The 17,563-nt window shown below is 45.8% G+C and overlaps 1 protein-coding gene across 3 annotated transcripts; it reads left to right on the forward strand.

Moving 5' to 3' along the window:
• The first annotated feature begins 2,067 nt into the window (after positions 1 to 2,067).
• Positions 2,068 to 16,500, forward strand: LOC135108120 (uncharacterized). Of its 3 annotated transcripts, XM_064018820.1 has the most exons (5): positions 2,068 to 4,102; positions 4,203 to 4,298; positions 4,377 to 4,460; positions 4,552 to 4,715; positions 15,307 to 16,495. In XM_064018820.1, exons 1-5 carry the CDS (start codon positions 3,919 to 3,921, stop codon positions 15,421 to 15,423), a joined length of 645 nt encoding a protein of 214 aa, XP_063874890.1. In that variant the 5' UTR covers positions 2,068 to 3,918; the 3' UTR covers positions 15,424 to 16,495. The 3 variants fall into 3 exon arrangements, with proteins under 3 accessions (XP_063874890.1, XP_063874889.1, XP_063874891.1); XM_064018819.1 differs by lacking the exon at positions 15,307 to 16,495 and having other exon boundaries at positions 4,552 to 8,810; XM_064018821.1 differs by lacking the exons at positions 2,068 to 4,102; positions 4,203 to 4,298; positions 4,377 to 4,460; positions 4,552 to 4,715 and adding an exon at positions 15,003 to 15,150 and having other exon boundaries at positions 15,307 to 16,500.
• The last annotated feature ends 1,063 nt before the right edge of the window (positions 16,501 to 17,563 follow it).

The raw sequence follows: 17,563 nt of genomic DNA on the forward strand, positions 1-17,563 counted from the left end.
GTCCCTCCTACATAAAAAAATAAATAAATAAAATAAAATAAATAAATAAATAAATATTTCACCAATACTGTATCTAATATTTCTCAGCGTTGCTTTATATTTATTGCTTTATTCGGCAATATGCAAGATATTACGTATTTCCTCGTAAATATTATAAGAAGTTTAAGTATACCTGATATTGCTGTTATATAATCTTTGCCTGTATTATATGAGTTCTCACTTACTACTTTCGAGTAATTCTTGTTGACATAATTTTGATGTCTACAAGATGAACTCCCTTGTATTGCTTATATATATATATATATATATATATATATATATATATATATATATATATATATATATATATATATATATATATATATATATATATATATATATATATATATATATATATATATATATATATATATATATATATATATATATATATATTTAAGATGCTGTCATTGTGCATCTCTCCTCTGATAAAATTGAGAAAAACGAGACCAGAACTCATTTCCTGGCTCATATTATGATATGATTGATTTCTGGTTGACATGCCCTCTTACTGGTCTCATATTGTTATGCAATGCGTTCTCCACTATTTGTTGGTGTGCCTTCTTCCTGGTCCAATATGTTATTTATGTTGAAATGTGTCTTCTTCCCAAGTCTATCTTAAAACTTTTAATGGCTTCCTCTTCGTCTAATGTATGGCTTTTTAGCAGAAAAGTATGGATCTTTTGCTCATACATGAATATACAGAACATCCTGCAGCTGTGGAGAATGGAACCGTCTGCACCGGGTGGAGCGAGTACGAAGTGATGGTTGATTGGTGGGTGTTGTCGCCTAGCTGTCCATTGGGGGCTCCCCTGGGGTAATGAAGTTGTCCCGCATCTGTGTTCCGGAACGGTGGCCCTGACGCTATCACTAATCCCTGTGCCATCCCTGGACAAGGAGAGGCAGTCTCACACTATCCTCTTGAGCACGTGGACAAGCTACTTGAGGAGGGAGGCCTGTGGTGACCCCACACCACAGTATATATGATATTGTCAAGAAAGAAGAAGGAAGAAAAGAAGAAAACAAAACGAAGAAGGAGAAAGAAGAGAAGATATTAAATTAGGAAGAAAGAAGAAATGGAGAAGATCAATGAAGTAGGGAGAGTAACAAGCGGTCATACTACACAGGAAAGTAATTAGAACATAAGAATATAAGAAATAAGGATAGATGCAAGAACCCACCAGGCTTACACGTGACAGTTCTTATATGAAATATACCTAAGTAGTTGGGAAATTGCCATGGGGGTCGCCCCCCTAAAAAGGCTTGCCACTGAGGTCCCCATTGCATGGGGACCTCAGTGGCAAGCCTTTTTAGGGGGGCTCGACCCCCATGGCAATTACCCGGAGTGGCAATCCATTTCAGGATGGAGACCCTGACTGTAAATAGAGTGTTGGGGGATGGGAGAGGGAGGGAGGGGGGGGGGGAGGGAGGGGGGGGGAGGGGGGGGGGAAGGGGGATCCCACCCCCACCCCAGGAGCGACTCTGATGGCATGCCATATTGTGAGTGTAGGGCTGATCAAGTTGCAATGGGGAAACCTGACAGCAATTTTCCGTAGACTTCAGTGGCAGTCCATGTCAGGATGGAGACCCAGGCTTGGGAAAGGGAGGATGGCGATTCACGACGGCAACACCAAGGGGTGGGGGGGAGGGAGGGGGGAGGGACGGTGACGGCGACACTGACGGAGAGGTGGGGGGCGTGCGTCCTTATCCTTCGGCGACGATGGAATGACTAAATGAATCAATGATGGTGGGTGGAAAATAATTGAGTGAAAGGAGGGGGGAGGGTGTGGACTGGCGGCCAGACGTGGAAGTCGCCACACACACGCGTGGCTAGGGGACTGTGACGGCAATGCCGTGTAGGTCGCCCTTTCACGTCCCCCCCCCACCCCCAACCCACCCACCCAGGGGCGACTCTGACGGCAAGCCATATTGCGATGTTGATCCTGATAGCAATTTTCCATAGATCCATGCTTGGGAAGGGGGGGTGATTCACGACGGCAAACACCAAGGGGGGGGAGGGAGGGGGGGAGGGACGGTGACGGCGACACTGACGGAGAGGTGAGGGGGCGTGCGTCCTTATGCTTCGGCGACGATGGAATGACTAATGAATCAATGATGGTGGGCGGAAAATAATTGAGTGAAAAGGGGGTGGAGGGGGGGAGGAGAGGTGATGGGGGGGCTGGCGGGCAGACGTGGCAGCCGCCCGCCACACACGCGTGATTAGGGGGACTCTGACGGCGCCTGCCATAGAAGTCGCCCTTTCCCTTTCATTCACGGAATCCTGGAGGGTGGGATGACCGAGTGTTGCCATCACGCGTTCCCTCCGACATCTCAATACATCCCCTATGGTCAAGGTCGTCGCGACTGCCGCACGAGATCCCGTTACCTGTCCATCCTTTTTACCTGGAGAAAGCGTCTGTGACGGCCAGGGCGGAGCGGCGGCCTCTTCCACTTTCACCGACCACCAGCGGCATGGCTGACGTAATACTTATGTCGGATGGCGGTCTTATTACTATCATTATTATTATTATTATTATTATTATTATTATTATTATTATTACTATTATTATTATTATTATAGCCGACACGTGCTCCCTCCGATATCTCAGTACATTCCCCTATGGTCAAGGTCGTCGCGACTATCCACGCCGTACCGCCATAATCTCCAGTCTGCCGACGTATATATGTCATGAAAAGGTAAAGTTTAAAGTCAGTCTGTTAGTTGACAGGGTTTAAAAAACATGTCATTGAGAGATAGTGACGATATATACGTATACCTATCTTCTCTTGCAGGTGGTAGGTCATTTCCCAACAACACAACAACAGAATTTGAAAACAGAATCTTACCCATTCATTTAGACACCGGCAGGGATTATGAAGTCGGCCTGTGTAATATTTTATTCCCTAAATATTTCTACTGCATTGCGGAAGGGGATCCAAATTCCAGTATATCGTTCTATGGTCGGGTTAAGCAGTCAGACTTTGATATGTATGAATATAATATGTATACCTATCTACCGGAAAGGAATATCATCTCCAATTTTACCGATAAGAACATACCGGCCATAACTAAGGCAATTAATGGACAGATAGTGAGAGAACTTCAAGCAATCTTGAATGACTCCTTTAAGATCTATTTCCCTTACTCGGATATCATTTATTATGACCGCGACTTGGAGCGGGTCGTTGTGAATAACGCGATTGTCCCTCCTAATGACGATCGTATTTACAGTGATATAAGTATAAAATTTGCATCGCATATAGCTCACATTCTGGGTTTCAATCCAAATTTTCGCTACACCGTCTACTTTCAAAGATCTGGCGACGGCATTTCATCTTCCGACGCCAGCGAAGCTTCCTCCTCATCACCCATAAAATTATTCGCTCAATACGTACCGCGAGCTGATGCAGGGACGGATTATATGTACGTTTATACCGACATCATTTCCCCCTCGCGATTTGGCAACCAACTAGTTAATATATTAGACGTCATACCACTCCCCGGCGACAGCACCAGTAAAGGTGCGAATTCAATTACGTATAAACCACTTTCTGCATCAACTATAGAGAGTGTGGCCATCAAAATTGCTAATCAAAGAGGCAAACCTATTCAGTTTGAAGATGGGGAAAACAGTGTTACTTGCGTGTTACATATAAGACCACGTTAACTTTGCGTCTCGGACGTAAAATTTTGAAGAGAATCGATCAAGGTGGGATAATGGGTGGAGTGGAGGATAATGAAACAGGCAGGTGTTGCCTACTTCCGAGTCAAGGCACGCGCCTCGCGACCATCTGCGCGGGAAGCTTCAGTGTTTCCCCGCGCGGCATGGCGGCCGGGACAAAGTGTTGACAATGTTATAGAAAAAAAAAGAAAAGAAAATGGGTGTTCACTGTGGAACAGCAGAGGCGCGGATTTTATGTGAAGTGTGTGGGAGATGGCGCACTAATCCATCCTGCCCCTCATGTGTGGAAGACCAGTGTGATTTATGCGAGCGGTGTGGACTTCTGTTTCCACATCCACCGCCAGAACACACCTGCGAAGTTGGCAATCCTGCTTCTTCTGGTAAGCATTATTACTTATTTTGGCGGGAATGTATAATAATAAAGATGAAATGACTGTCAATCTTTACAAGTTTGAGCTCTGAGCACATCTTCCTGTACAGGCTCACACTCGATTGAGGTTGAGCAGAACGCCGGCGTAGAAGGCCCACGTCGGCGGACGTCACAAGGCGACATCCCACGCGGAGGCGGGGGAAGAGGTGAGAAAAAAAAAATACTACAAATAATAAAGCAATAAATACGGTGCCACCGCCACTACTAATATTCTTTTTTTTAAGACTCGCCACGGCCGGGACCGAGTGGATTATCGGGGAACGTATTCAATTCTTCCGAGACTTCAAGTCCTTCACTACCTACACAAGGTAAATATCAATTCAATAATAATAATAATAATAATAATAATAATAATAATAATAATAAACTGTCGCTGCTACTTCTATTTTTTCTTCCCAGACACGCCACAAGCGGAGGCGGACCACGATGAGCGCAGCATGGCAGGAGAGTCGGCGGATGCAGACCTTGACGAGCGCGGGATGCCGGAAGAGCCGCGGTTAATTGACTCGAGGGAAAATTTTATGAGGAGCTTCACCAGACATCAATATGACATACCTGATCATGTAAGCAGAGATCCACTCGGTCTACTTACCGAATACAGGGAGTTCTTTATACGGGAAATTAGATCATATTTCACGTCACACGGCTCGCCATTCCCCCCCACCCTGAAAATATTTTCACACATTTCTCTGTTACTAGTGAAATTCTCTACCTTAGGCGAGGATGAACATCGAGTCATTCATATTGCTTTTAGAGCACGACTGATCACCTATCAAGATGTGCCTGACCTTGTTGATTTATGGATCCATCAGCTGAACAGTCGGCTGGAAAGCCTTACCAGCGAGACTGAAGGATCTGGTTTTATCATTTCAAGAGTACAGAATTTTTTCATCAACTATTGCTTGCATGTCGCATGTAGTGGCATAGGAGATTATGTTGCTTATCCTAGAGGCGTGCGAGGAGGGAATGAAATTTTCAATCCTGATGGCCGACATTCATCCTGTGTTATTCAGTGTTTGGCGGCTTTCAGACTTCATGCTCGAGGTGTACCTTGGAAAAGAATTCCAAAAATATTACGGAGACGGCATGGCGGAGAGAAATACGTCACGCGCGGAAAAGTAGGCAGTCCAGTGACTTGGGAGAACTTGAGTCAGTTAGAAAGGTTAAATTGTCTGTCTCTGGACGTTTATACACTGACAAAAAGCGGTGAGATATACTATTTAACATTATCAAGAAAAGGCTCGCGGAAGTATAAAACTGTAGTCTCACTCCTTTTACTAGGTGGAAAACATATGACGCTCATTAAAGACGTGGAGAAGCTGCACCGGAAATTGACGAGAAGCAGTCCCACCCCAGAGGGTCATCAGTTTTGCAAAGTATGTTTCAGCTCAGTTCCCAAGTCTGTCAGTTTGAGCGATCACGAGTGTCACTGCGACTTCACTCAAACTCTTCTCTTTCCAGGTGACGGTGAAAAAGTAAAATTTAAAAATTTTGCCTACACCTATCAGCCTGCATACTTAGCATTTTTTGATTTTGAAACTATGATAAAACCTAAGGAGAATAGGAGTGTGATAGCTGAACATGACCCAATTGGATACTCGTATCTCATCATCAATAGGCATGGAGATGTCGTGGAAAAGAGAAGTTATTTCGGTGAAGATCCCGTGAATAATTTCATTGATAGCCTATCCAATGCTTGGGGAATCATCAAGGAAAGTGTAGTTAGCTATCCAATTAGCATGTCTGCGGAGGATGAAGCCCACTTCAAACGTCAGCGTCACTGCGAGCTCTGCCATCAACCCTTTAATGTGAAAACCCCACCTCATAAACATCACGACCACTCATTACCACAAAATAATTACAAGGGGGCTTTGTGCGCGCGATGCAACCTCCAGTGTCGTGACATGAGGAAATATCTCATCACTCTGGCACATAATATGAGCTTTGACGTCTCCTTAATCATAAAAGACCTTCACTTGCCAGAGTCGCACGTGGACATCCTTGCCAAGTCAGAATCGCATTTATTGAAAGTAAGGATTAAGGAATTGCAGTTTCAGGACACGCTTTCCATTATGAATGCTGGCCTCGGTCATCTCGCTCAGAGTCACGTGCAGGCGGGCTATAGCACGCGTTACGCCCAGGAAATGGTGAATTACCTCCCCGAGGATGTAAGGCGTGTAATTTGCACTCAAAAACAGTTTCTTTGTTATGAGTACATCACCGACCTTGGCCGCTTAGAAGATCGACAATTGCCACCTCGTGAGGCATTTTATGACACGCTCAAGGGGAAGGCTCTGCCACCTGGAGAATATGAACACGCTCAAAGCGTGTGGAGTATGACATCCTGCCGCACTTTAGGCGATTACATAAGACTGTATTGTGAGATTGATGTGGGATTATTAGCCGACACATATCTCAAATATAGATCATACCTGCATGAATTTTATGGGCTGGACGTGTCACATTACGTGTCACTGTCTTCTTATGCTTATGACGCTTTTTTAAAGTCGACAGGCGTTCAACTTGATCCACCTTACGACCCTAACATGTATCACCTGATCAAAAGAAATGTACGAGGAGGCTTTGTAACTTGCGTCAGGCCACACCTGCAGTCAAACCACGAACCCGACGGTGGACCCGGCACCTATGTGTTCTATCTGGACTATAATTCATTATATGCAAGCGTTATGTGTTCCCCCCTGCCTATGGGTGACATCAAAAAGCTTTCTCAGTCAGAGATGGATGATTTTTTTGAAGTTGGCATCCAGAATCATGCGACAGATGGCGACGTCGGTTACTGGCTGCATTTAGACAGCTGTGACGTTTCCCCCGACGTAGCTCGGATCACGGACGAGTTCCCTCTGTGCCTCGCACACATGACTATTACAGAAGATGACATCTCACCGTACAGTAAAAGACTGTTAGAAGCTGAGGGTCGTAAGCTGGGGAGGAAAAATCGTAAACTCGTGGCCAGTCATAAGGGACTGAAAGATCATCTCATCAGTCTGGAATTGCTGCAACTTTTACTCTCACTTGGACTGGAAATACAATGTGTTCATGCTATATATAGGTTCAGACAGGCTCCATACCTGAAACCTTTCATAGAAAGGAACGTCGCTCAGCGTAAAAATGAGACGTGCGCCATTAAAAATCGCATTTGCAAACTGATGTCAAACGCAGTTTATGGTAGATCCATGTTATCTGAAGTGAAGTATGGCCTCCAGCAGAAATTAGTGACAAAAAGAAAGTCTTTCCTGAAGTATGCAAGAAATCCATCCTTTAAAAGGGTCCACCAATTAGGCGAGGACCGAGTCATATGTGTCAACAGTAAGAACACGATTAAAATCAGGCAGCCAAATTACTTGGGATACCATATTTTAGAAGTGGCAAAGAAGTACATGTACAACTTTTGGTATCGTGTCATCAAAGCTAATTATGGGGAGAGAGCTAAATTAGCTTATGAAGATACTGACAGTTTCATTTTCAGTCTGCACATACCTACAAACTTAAATGATGAACTGAAACATGGACCCATGGCAAATTTTCTCGACACCAGTAACTTTGCTTCAGATCACCCGTGTTTTAATGGGGAGCGGAAGGGTCAACTAGGCTTGTTGAAATCTGAAACCGGATCCACGCTCATCAAAGAGGCGATTATATTAAAGCCAAAGATGTATTCGCTGCTGTTGGAAGATGACAAGCAAGTATCTCGAGGTAAAGGCATTCCAACTCACCTTCAGCAAAATATATTGCATCAGCAGTATAGGGAAACACTTAATAATGTCGCATGTGGGATGGTGGATTGCTATAATATCAGGAATGTGAAAGGACAAATTTGTACCACTCGTATGCGAAAGCGAACGTTGTCACATTTTGACGACAAGCGCTTTCACGTCGATGGCTATACCTCAAGGGCGTATTATCACCCCGACAATGATCCGCGGGAAAGAGATGTGGAGAATGAGATGGAAGAGGAGGTGGCGGTGGATGTGGGGGAGGTGGAGGTGGATGAGGAAGAGGAGGAGGAGGAGGAGGAGGAGGAGGAGGAGGAGGAAGAGGGGGAGGAAGAGGGGGAGGATGGGGTAATGAGTGGTCTGTGGCGTGATCGGGAGAGACTTTCCGCGGCATTATTCACATCATGATTAAGGGGTAGAGAAAGAGAGGACGCAGCTGCTAGCAGACACCCTTCATGTAATGTAAAAAAACATTTGCTCTGACCACGTAGGCTAAGGAAGAGGGGGAGGTGGAGGATGGGTTGTGTCGTGATCGGGAGTGGCCTTCCATGACATTATTCACGTCATAATTAAGGGGTGGAGAGAGACCGCGGCCGCCAGCAGCTGCCATTCATGTAATGTAAGAACATTTGTTTTGAGTATGGAGTTAAGGAGAGGAATGAGGAGATTGTTCATGTACTGTAAGGACATTTGTACTGCCCACGTGGGGATAAGGAGGATGAGGAGGAGGAGGTAATGTAAGAACATTTGTACTTAGGTTAAGGAGAGGGGGGAGAAGGGGGGAGGTTGAGGAAGAGGTGTGGGTCGGGGGAGATCCACGTCATAATTAGAAGGCAGGGATGAGGATGCAGCTGGGAGGTTAGTTATGCTGTTACCTACATGACCATGTAAATAAAGGTTAAGTAATAAATACTGTAAACATATCGTAGCGTCTTTTAGTAACCCTCTGAACTTAACATGGACAAGACATTTAGCGAAGAGATGCTGAATCTCTTCAGATATCCTGCACGCATAATTATTGCAGGTTATACAAATTCCGGCAAAACACACCTCTGCAATAAAATTATAGAGAAATATCAGCATGGATTTAACAGAATTATCATTTGTGGCGTCTCATCGCATTCGCTGCAGCAGAATTCCCCTTTTCAAGATAAGGTCGAAGTGCATGAGAAAATTATTGATCCCGTGATGGATGATAACAGTCCATACGCCGACCCGCAAACGCACACACTCCTGATATTAGATGACAATTTCCTCACGGCTGGCAATTCTCAAACGATAGCAGAGGCTTTCACCAAAGGGAGACATAAAAATTTGTCAGTTATAATGATAGCACAGAATGTCTTTTTCCCCGGAAAGTATGCTAGAACGATAACTTTAAATGCCTCACATTACATTCTTATGAAAAACAGAGATATATATCAAATTGAATGTCTGGGCAGGCAACTTTATGGAAGGGAGCGCGCCAAACACTTTGTGGAAATTTATAAAAATGTCGTGCTTAGACGAGATCACGGTTATTTGTTGTGTGATTTATCCCCGAACGCACCCGAAGAAATTCAACTGCGCACGAATATTGTGGATGAGTCACCCTGTGAGAAAGTCTATCTGCTATGAACGCCGTTTTGGACGAACTTTACCGGGATATGACGAATCCTGCGGCTTTAGGAGGTGTGCAAGCACTCTACAGAGAGGGGAAGAAAAGGGATAAGAATCTAACACTCCGCGATGTGAGGGCATTTCTGCAGGGCAACCGCACTTATACGCTTCACAAGCCGACACTGAAACGTTTTCCGCGACGAAAAATTCTCGCTCCTAAACCGTCCGTCATTTTAACTTGCGATTTGGCTGATTTTGCGAGGCTGCACAGACACAATGGCGGCGTCCGATACATCATGTTTTGCCTGGACGTTTTCAGCAGATACTTGAAAGTGGCAACGCTGACAAGTAAATCCGGACACAGTAGCCTGCAAGCGCTGAAAAAAGTTCTAGAGTCGGGGAGTTTTACAGGCGTGTCGCGTCTTTTTACCGATCAGGGATCCGAATTTTATAATCAAGCAGTGAAAAAATATCTAACTTTGAAAGGTATTACCTTGTATTCCAATTACTCGCGTGAAACAAAGGCGAGTTTGGCAGAAAGGGTCATCCGAACCATAAAGACAAAAATATATAAATATCTCACGCAGAACAACACACTGACGTATATTAACGTCTTGCCCACCCTAATAAATACGTACAATCACACCCCACACCGCGGTTTGGGCGGCAACCAAACGCCGGCTCAGGTTCACCACCTCCGCGAGCTGTCACAAGTCAGGAAGCAATTTAAACGAATGTATTTAAATCGGCCAAGGGGAAAGAAAGTTGTCAGTCATAAATTAGACGTGGGAGACATTGTACGCTTGCAACGTGCTTCCCGAACGCAATTTAAATTCAATAAGGGTTATACCGTCAACAATACCGAGGAGCTTTTTAAGATAAGTCGTGTGGATTACTCACATAAAATCCCTATTTATTTCATAAGGGATTTGGCGGGGGAGGACGTGACCGGCGCTTTCTACAGGGAAGAATTAATCAAGTCCTCTCTTCCCTCACATTACCAGGTCGATATATTACGATCGAAGGTCGAGCGAGGTAAGAGAAAGTACTTCGTCCACTGGCGTGGGTACCCAGATAAATTTGACAGCTGGATAGATGCGGACGACTTAGTATAAGATATGGATGAGGAAAAACCATTGATATTGAAGTACAAGGATTTGGTTTTTCTCCTCTCGCACGTCACCCCTAAATTGCGGAAGCAGGTCTTGCAAAGTTTGAATAAGCGCGAAGTCAATTGCATCTCGGAAATATTCGCCAACTTTTTGAAGAGACGCCTGACGGACGACGATACCATCATTAACCGCCTGAAAAAATTCAAGAGTGATATTCGCACTGTAGCCTTGAAGAAGACGCCCGTGTACAAGAAGAAAGCGATTCTAATCTCCAAACGAGGTGGTAACATATTGGCCGCGTTACTCCCGATAGCCGTGTCGGCAATAACAAGTTTACTACAGAGATGAAAGAATATTGTTTAGTTCCCGTCTCAGTTGCCGAGAGGTGTAAGTTTAAACCGACCGACAGCACAACTCAGCACCGATTCACGTCAAAACAAGTCAAGAAAAAAAAAAAAACTTCACTTCCGCTACCGGCCGCCGCCCTCCCCGACGCCGCCAGCGTGACGCCACCACCACGCGCACCTGTCAATCCACCCTTGGATGATTTGATTCGAGTTGCCGTTCCTCCTTCCTTTAGAGAATATGGTTTATCTCTCTTGAAATTATTGGAGGGTAAACCTGGGATTTCATGGGATGAGCGCGGTAACTTACTTCCACCATTTTCTGGCATAAGCGTGTTTGATCTCATACGAGTACTCGGTCACGAAAAGGGGGCCGCGAAAAGACTTTCACCCGATAAGCGTCCATTATTATCACTGCTACTTCGCATGGCGCAACTCCCCGCGGATGCCATCAGAAATACGACTCAACGAAGTAAACTGATAGGTGGCGGGGTCGGTGACATCTGGGAAGCATATTAAATGAGAAAGCTCCCCATCTTACTCTGTAAACGAGTAAGTACATCAATAATACATGAGAGCACGTGTTAGGCGCGTCAGGGGTGCAGGCCCACGGATGGATAATTGATGAGGGTTATGGTCAAAAAAAGGTTCACCCCCCCCCCTAACCCACATCCCCTAATAAATAATACGTTCCCCGCCCTCCATCCCTTCCCACCAACAAAGGAAAAAAAAATAACACCTGCGTCAATTTGAATGAATAAATTCTACTACGCAGAAGGTGTAATATCGACCAATACGTGTGAATAAAGGTCTGCGATGACACATTTCCCCCTCACTCCCCTCACAGAGGGTTCAACGTGTGGATCAGCCCTCCAATTACTCGTCAAGATGAAGGTGGTCGAGGGCAAGCTGACCGATGGCATCTTCCGCGACCGCCGCTGTTATATCATTTATTCAGTAAATGCCGTCTCCACCGAACCGAGTGGGATTGCGCGGGATCTCAAAACGATTTACCCATACGAGAATACACATGCAGCTAGAAAGAGACTCTACTCGCTTCATCGGGCCACGGCAGACACGAGAGATGACCCAGGACGTATCATTATCCACGCGCCTCCCACAGGAAGCGTAAATCTCCCTCACCTGGTGGCCTGCGTGACTCAGTATGGTTGGGGCGAGGCCGTCGAGGGAAACGAGAAGGCGCGACAGGCAATCGCGACGTCGAAGGATTTGCCTTACGTGGAAGGACTCAAGATGGATACAAGCGTGAATCGACGTCAACACTTCCAGAATTGCCTGAAAAAGATTGCCCTGCTAGCCATGGCGAACGCTGAAGTAGAGCAAATTATTATCCCGGAAGGACTGGGATGTAGAGGTCGCTGCCAGGATGAGTGGAAGAATAATTACCTGCCTATGGTGGAAGGGCTGGCGCAGCGACTTCAACCTTTTGGAGTTGAAACTATTCTGGTGAGGAAGTCTGAATAACTATATCATGTAAATTTTAAAATAAAGTTGATGTGTGTTTGACAAATCGAGTATAAATGTATTCCTTAATTGGGGTGACCGTTATTATTTATTTTGATCATGGCGGGAGCAGCATATCAGACAGAAATAAATAGCCGGTGATTATGCTCGACGTCTTATTCATGACGTGACAACCATCATGACGAGAGCGTTCACACCTCCCACTCGAGCGGAATACGACTTGCTTTTTACGCAAAGCAAAGGTGGAGGCTTAGACGACATTCGGGTTTTTATTCCACCCCATTCAAGAAGAGGTGGCGGTCTATTTTCCGTTTTGAGTGGCTTTGCTAAAAGAGCAATTCCCTTTCTCATGCGCACTGTAGCACCCGAAGCGCTCCAAATGGGAAAAGGTTTATTAACAGATGTTTTAGAAGGGAAGCGACTTCGCGAATCATTAAGAAATAGAGGTGTTGCAGCCGTGAAGGGTGTGGGGGAAAGGATAGTTCGAGGCGGACGAGTAATGAAAAAGAGGAAAGTTGGAGTCGGAAAAAAAAAAAAAAAGAGAAAACCACCAACCAGGCAACTGAAAAGAAAGACTTGCTATAAAGCAGATATCTTCAATATTTAGCTTAGTCGCAAAGATGACTCATTACGGTCCGGATGTGCAGGGTGGAGCGACCTCCACCCCCCTGAGCAATTATCTGACGGCCGTGAGTGAGAACTTTCCGCGGGTGAATCGCTTGCATACCATCGAATCGTCAGTCGCTGCGAGGGGAAAGTTGGACGTATTACCCGTTAATTTAGATGCAAATGCTAATAATCATGCGGGGATCAACGATCCTTACATTGAATTTAGACTGCCTGGTATTCCAGGGCAATTTTTGGATCTATCAACGCTGTCTCTAGAATTGCGAGTTAGCGCGACGAAGGCAGACGGCGCGCCACTAGACGATGGCGATCACGTCGTTTTTAGTAATGGTTTGAATAATACGATGTTTAAGTCATGCGCTTGTTATTTTAACGAACAGCTTGTGGAGTCATCCTCTTTGTTCAACTATCACGCCTTCATTAAAATGATTACAACAATCCCTCAGGATAAAATTGACTCTATCGGTCGCGTCGCCTTCTACCATCGTGATTATGATGGATCAAAAGGCATAATCAATAAATTTGATGAAGACTATTTCACGGGAGGGAATAAAGACGAGAAACAAATGATGAAAGATTGTAAAACGCACGGCATTTCGATGACTGCGCCTTTGTTTTCGGATATATCAAGTCTGGACGCTTATCTGCTTGACTCTGTTGATGTGAGAATTCGATTAGAATTGGCTAACAAAACATGGATTCTTAATTCACACCAAGATGCCAGCAGTTTCAAATTTAAGCTCGAGATGGCTAAGTTATGGGTTGACCGCGTCACGCCACATCCGCCCGCCTTAGAATCGTTAAATAACTCCTTGACTCGAAATCCAATGCAATACACTTTTAATAGAACGCTCAATAAAACGTATGTGTTAGCCGCCAATCAAACGTCTTTGATTGCCGAATTACCTTTCGCGCAAATCATACCTCAAAATTTGACCATGGCAATAGTTGATATGGACAGCTTACAAGGCGTAATTGATAAGAATGGTTTATATTTTCAACACGCCGATCTGTCACATGTACATATCACCGTGAACGGGGCGACCATTTATAACGTTCGCAGCTCTTTCCCGCATCACGCGTCAAAATTGTTTTACACGACCCTTGAGTCACTAGGATTGGACACGCGTAATTCCCTAACATTTGATGCATTCAATAAAGGTCGGACAGTATGTTTCTTTAACTTTGTGACGGAGGACGTGCACAATGCCATCCCTCTGGATAAATCAGGAAATCTAAGAATTAATCTGTCGTTTGCCAAGGGACGTAATCACAACCGCGTCATAATGTTTTTCGCCGACACTACTGGCGTCATAGAAATTGATCATTATCGTCACGTTCGCTGCATTGTCCGCGCATAAGCCGTCATGAATGCACGTGAAATACAGGCCGGTCTAGCAGGCATCTTGGGCGATCGAGTTTATTTTTTAGGCTGTCACGATCATCGCCATGTGACAGATCTGATAAATCTTGCCAGAAAACAGGTGAAGCCATGCGTTTTCATTCTAAATACATTGAGTGACTCAAAGACCATGGGCCACTGGATTACTGTTTATCTTAATTTTCAAAGTCAGACCATAGGCTATTACGATAGCTATAACTTGCATCCCAAATACAATTCCGCTGTCTTACATCATTTTATGCAAACTTGTCCACATATGAAAATTAGCACATTAAATTATCGACTTCAGGGGTTGAATTCCCTCGTGTGTGGCATTTATTGCATGTTCTTTTGCCTTCTACTGAGTTGGCATACATTAAAACGTGCAATGTGCATTATTCACGCCACCTTCAAAAAGCATCAATATCTATATAATGACAAAAAAATTACTCGTATGGCATACGTAATATTTCGTAATATGCCGCATTGCATGCCTACGTTTTGCCCAGCCGGCAGCCAGGCGAGATGTCGTAACATCTGTAAAGCGGTAATAAGGTAGATTGGGGGGTGGGGTGGGGGTGGGAAAGGGGGTCAATATGGGGTAATTGCTGACGGATAAGCGTCACTTCGCCATCACCTCTCAACCCAGTCGGACGTCGAAGCCTCATCTCCAAGAATGGAGCAAGCTAACAAACATTTCATCTTGAGAACTGCGGGTGAGTACGCCATTACCTTGCACGGCATCTGACATCTTCACCATTGTAAATTACATTAACGTTCTTTGCCAATGAATAAGAAGAGGGAGAGTGGGAGGGGAAATAAAAACTTTTCCATTGTTCTCATCGTTTTTTTTTTTTTTTTGTCTGTTACAGAACGCATCTCTTTCCGCTTTGATATCTATCTGGGCGATGCTGGGGGTAAGCGAAGCCGTGCTGACCATGAGGATGTCAATGTGGAGAAAATGTCAGAACCTGCAAAGAAGAAATTGATCTTTAGTGATGACGACATGTCGCCACTGCCGGCCAGCCCACCTCCTGACGCTCCATCAGGACAGGAGTCGCAACAGCAGCAGCCGACATCGCAGTCGATTCCGCCACCTCAGGAGTCGCTGATGCCACCTCCGACCGAAGCACAGCCGCAACGGTCAGATGAGTCGACAGTAGGCGGCAAAGAGGGTCAGGAGGTGAAGAAGAAGTCGCAGGAAAACAGAAAAAAAAAAAATATTCCCCCTAACACGCCAGAGGACGACAGCACACCAAAACTCCCCGTTGCTCCAGCCGCCCCTCGTAAGAAGCTGGTTCCTAGAGTTATTAAAACTACGCCCGTCATTGACAGCGATGACGATGATCTCTTCGCCTTCAATTCGCAAATGTTTTGAATGAAAGAGATGTATTTGCCCTAATAAGCAATGAGCTGTATTTGTCCTAATAAAAATAAAATGTTCCATCGACTCTGCATAACCTTTCTAATAATAATAATAATAATAATAATAATATTAATAATAATAATAATAATAATGATAGTAATAAGACCGCCATCCGACATAAGTATTACGTCAGCCATGCCGCTGGTGGTCGGTGAAAGTGGAAGAGGCCGCCGCTCCGCCCTGGCCGTCACAGACGCTTTCTCCAGGTAAAAAGGATGGACAGGTAACGGGATCTCGTGCGGCAGTCGCGACGACCTTGACCATAGGGGATGTATTGAGATGTCGGAGGGAACGCGTGATGGCAACACTCGGTCATCCCACCCTCCAGGATTCCGTGAATGAAAGGGAAAGGGCGACTTCTATGGCAGGCGCCGTCAGAGTCCCCCTAATCACGCGTGTGTGGCGGGCGGCTGCCACGTCTGCCCGCCAGCCCCCCCATCACCTCTCCTCCCCCCCTCCACCCCCTTTTCACTCAATTATTTTCCGCCCACCATCATTGATTCATTAGTCATTCCATCGTCGCCGAAGCATAAGGACGCACGCCCCCTCACCTCTCCGTCAGTGTCGCCGTCACCGTCCCTCCCCCCTCCCTCCCCCCCCTTGGTGTTTGCCGTCGTGAATCACCCCCCCCTTCCCAAGCATGGATCTATGGAAAATTGCTATCAGGATCAACATCGCAATATGGCTTGCCGTCAGAGTCGCCCCTGGGTGGGTGGGTTGGGGGTGGGGGGGGACGTGAAAGGGCGACCTACACGGCATTGCCGTCACAGTCCCCTAGCCACGCGTGTGTGTGGCGACTTCCACGTCTGGCCGCCAGTCCACACCCTCCCCCCTCCTTTCACTCAATTATTTTCCACCCACCATCATTGATTCATTTAGTCATTCCATCGTCGCCGAAGGATAAGGACGCACGCCCCCCCCACCTCTCCGTCAGTGTCGCCGTCACCGTCCCTCCCCCCTCCCTCCCCCCCCAACCCCTTGGTGTTGCCGTCGTGAATCGCCATCCTCCCTTTCCCAAGCCTGGGTCTCCATCCTGTCATGGACTGCCACTGAAGTCTACGGAAAATTGCTGTCAGGTTTCCCCATTGCAACTTGATCAACCCCACACTCACAATATGGCATGCCATCAGAGTCGCTCCTGGGGTGGGGGTGGGATCCCCCTCCCCCCCCCCCTCCCCCTCCCCCCCCCCTCCCCCCCCCTCCCTCCCTCTCCCATCCCCCAACACTCTATTTACAGTCAGGGTCTCCATCCTGAAATGGATTGCCACTCCGGGTAATTGCCATGGGGGTCGAGCCCCCCTAAAAAGGCTTGCCACTGAGGTCCCCATGCAATGGGGACCTCAGTGGCAAGCCTTTTTAGGGGGGCGACCCCCATGGCAATTTCCCAACTACTTACCTACCTATTTCCACCTATCATCCACATCCATAAATCTGTCTAATCTTCTCTTAAAGCTCCCTAAAATCTTAGCACTAACAACTTGATTACTGAGTCCGTTCCATTCATCTACCACTCTATTTGAGAACCCGTTTCTTTTTCTTTTTTTTTCTATCTTTTTCTTAAATCTAAATTTTGCAAGCTTGACCCGTTATTTCTTGTTCTGTCCTAATTACTGATCCTAAGAATTTTGATTACCTCCCCCTTGTTATAAAAGACTTCTATCAGGTCCCCTCTTAAGCTACGTCTCTCTAAAGAATGCAAATTT

Source organism: Scylla paramamosain, chromosome 16, assembly GCF_035594125.1.
Source record: "Scylla paramamosain isolate STU-SP2022 chromosome 16, ASM3559412v1, whole genome shotgun sequence".
Classification (NCBI taxonomy): domain Eukaryota; kingdom Metazoa; phylum Arthropoda; class Malacostraca; order Decapoda; family Portunidae; genus Scylla; species Scylla paramamosain.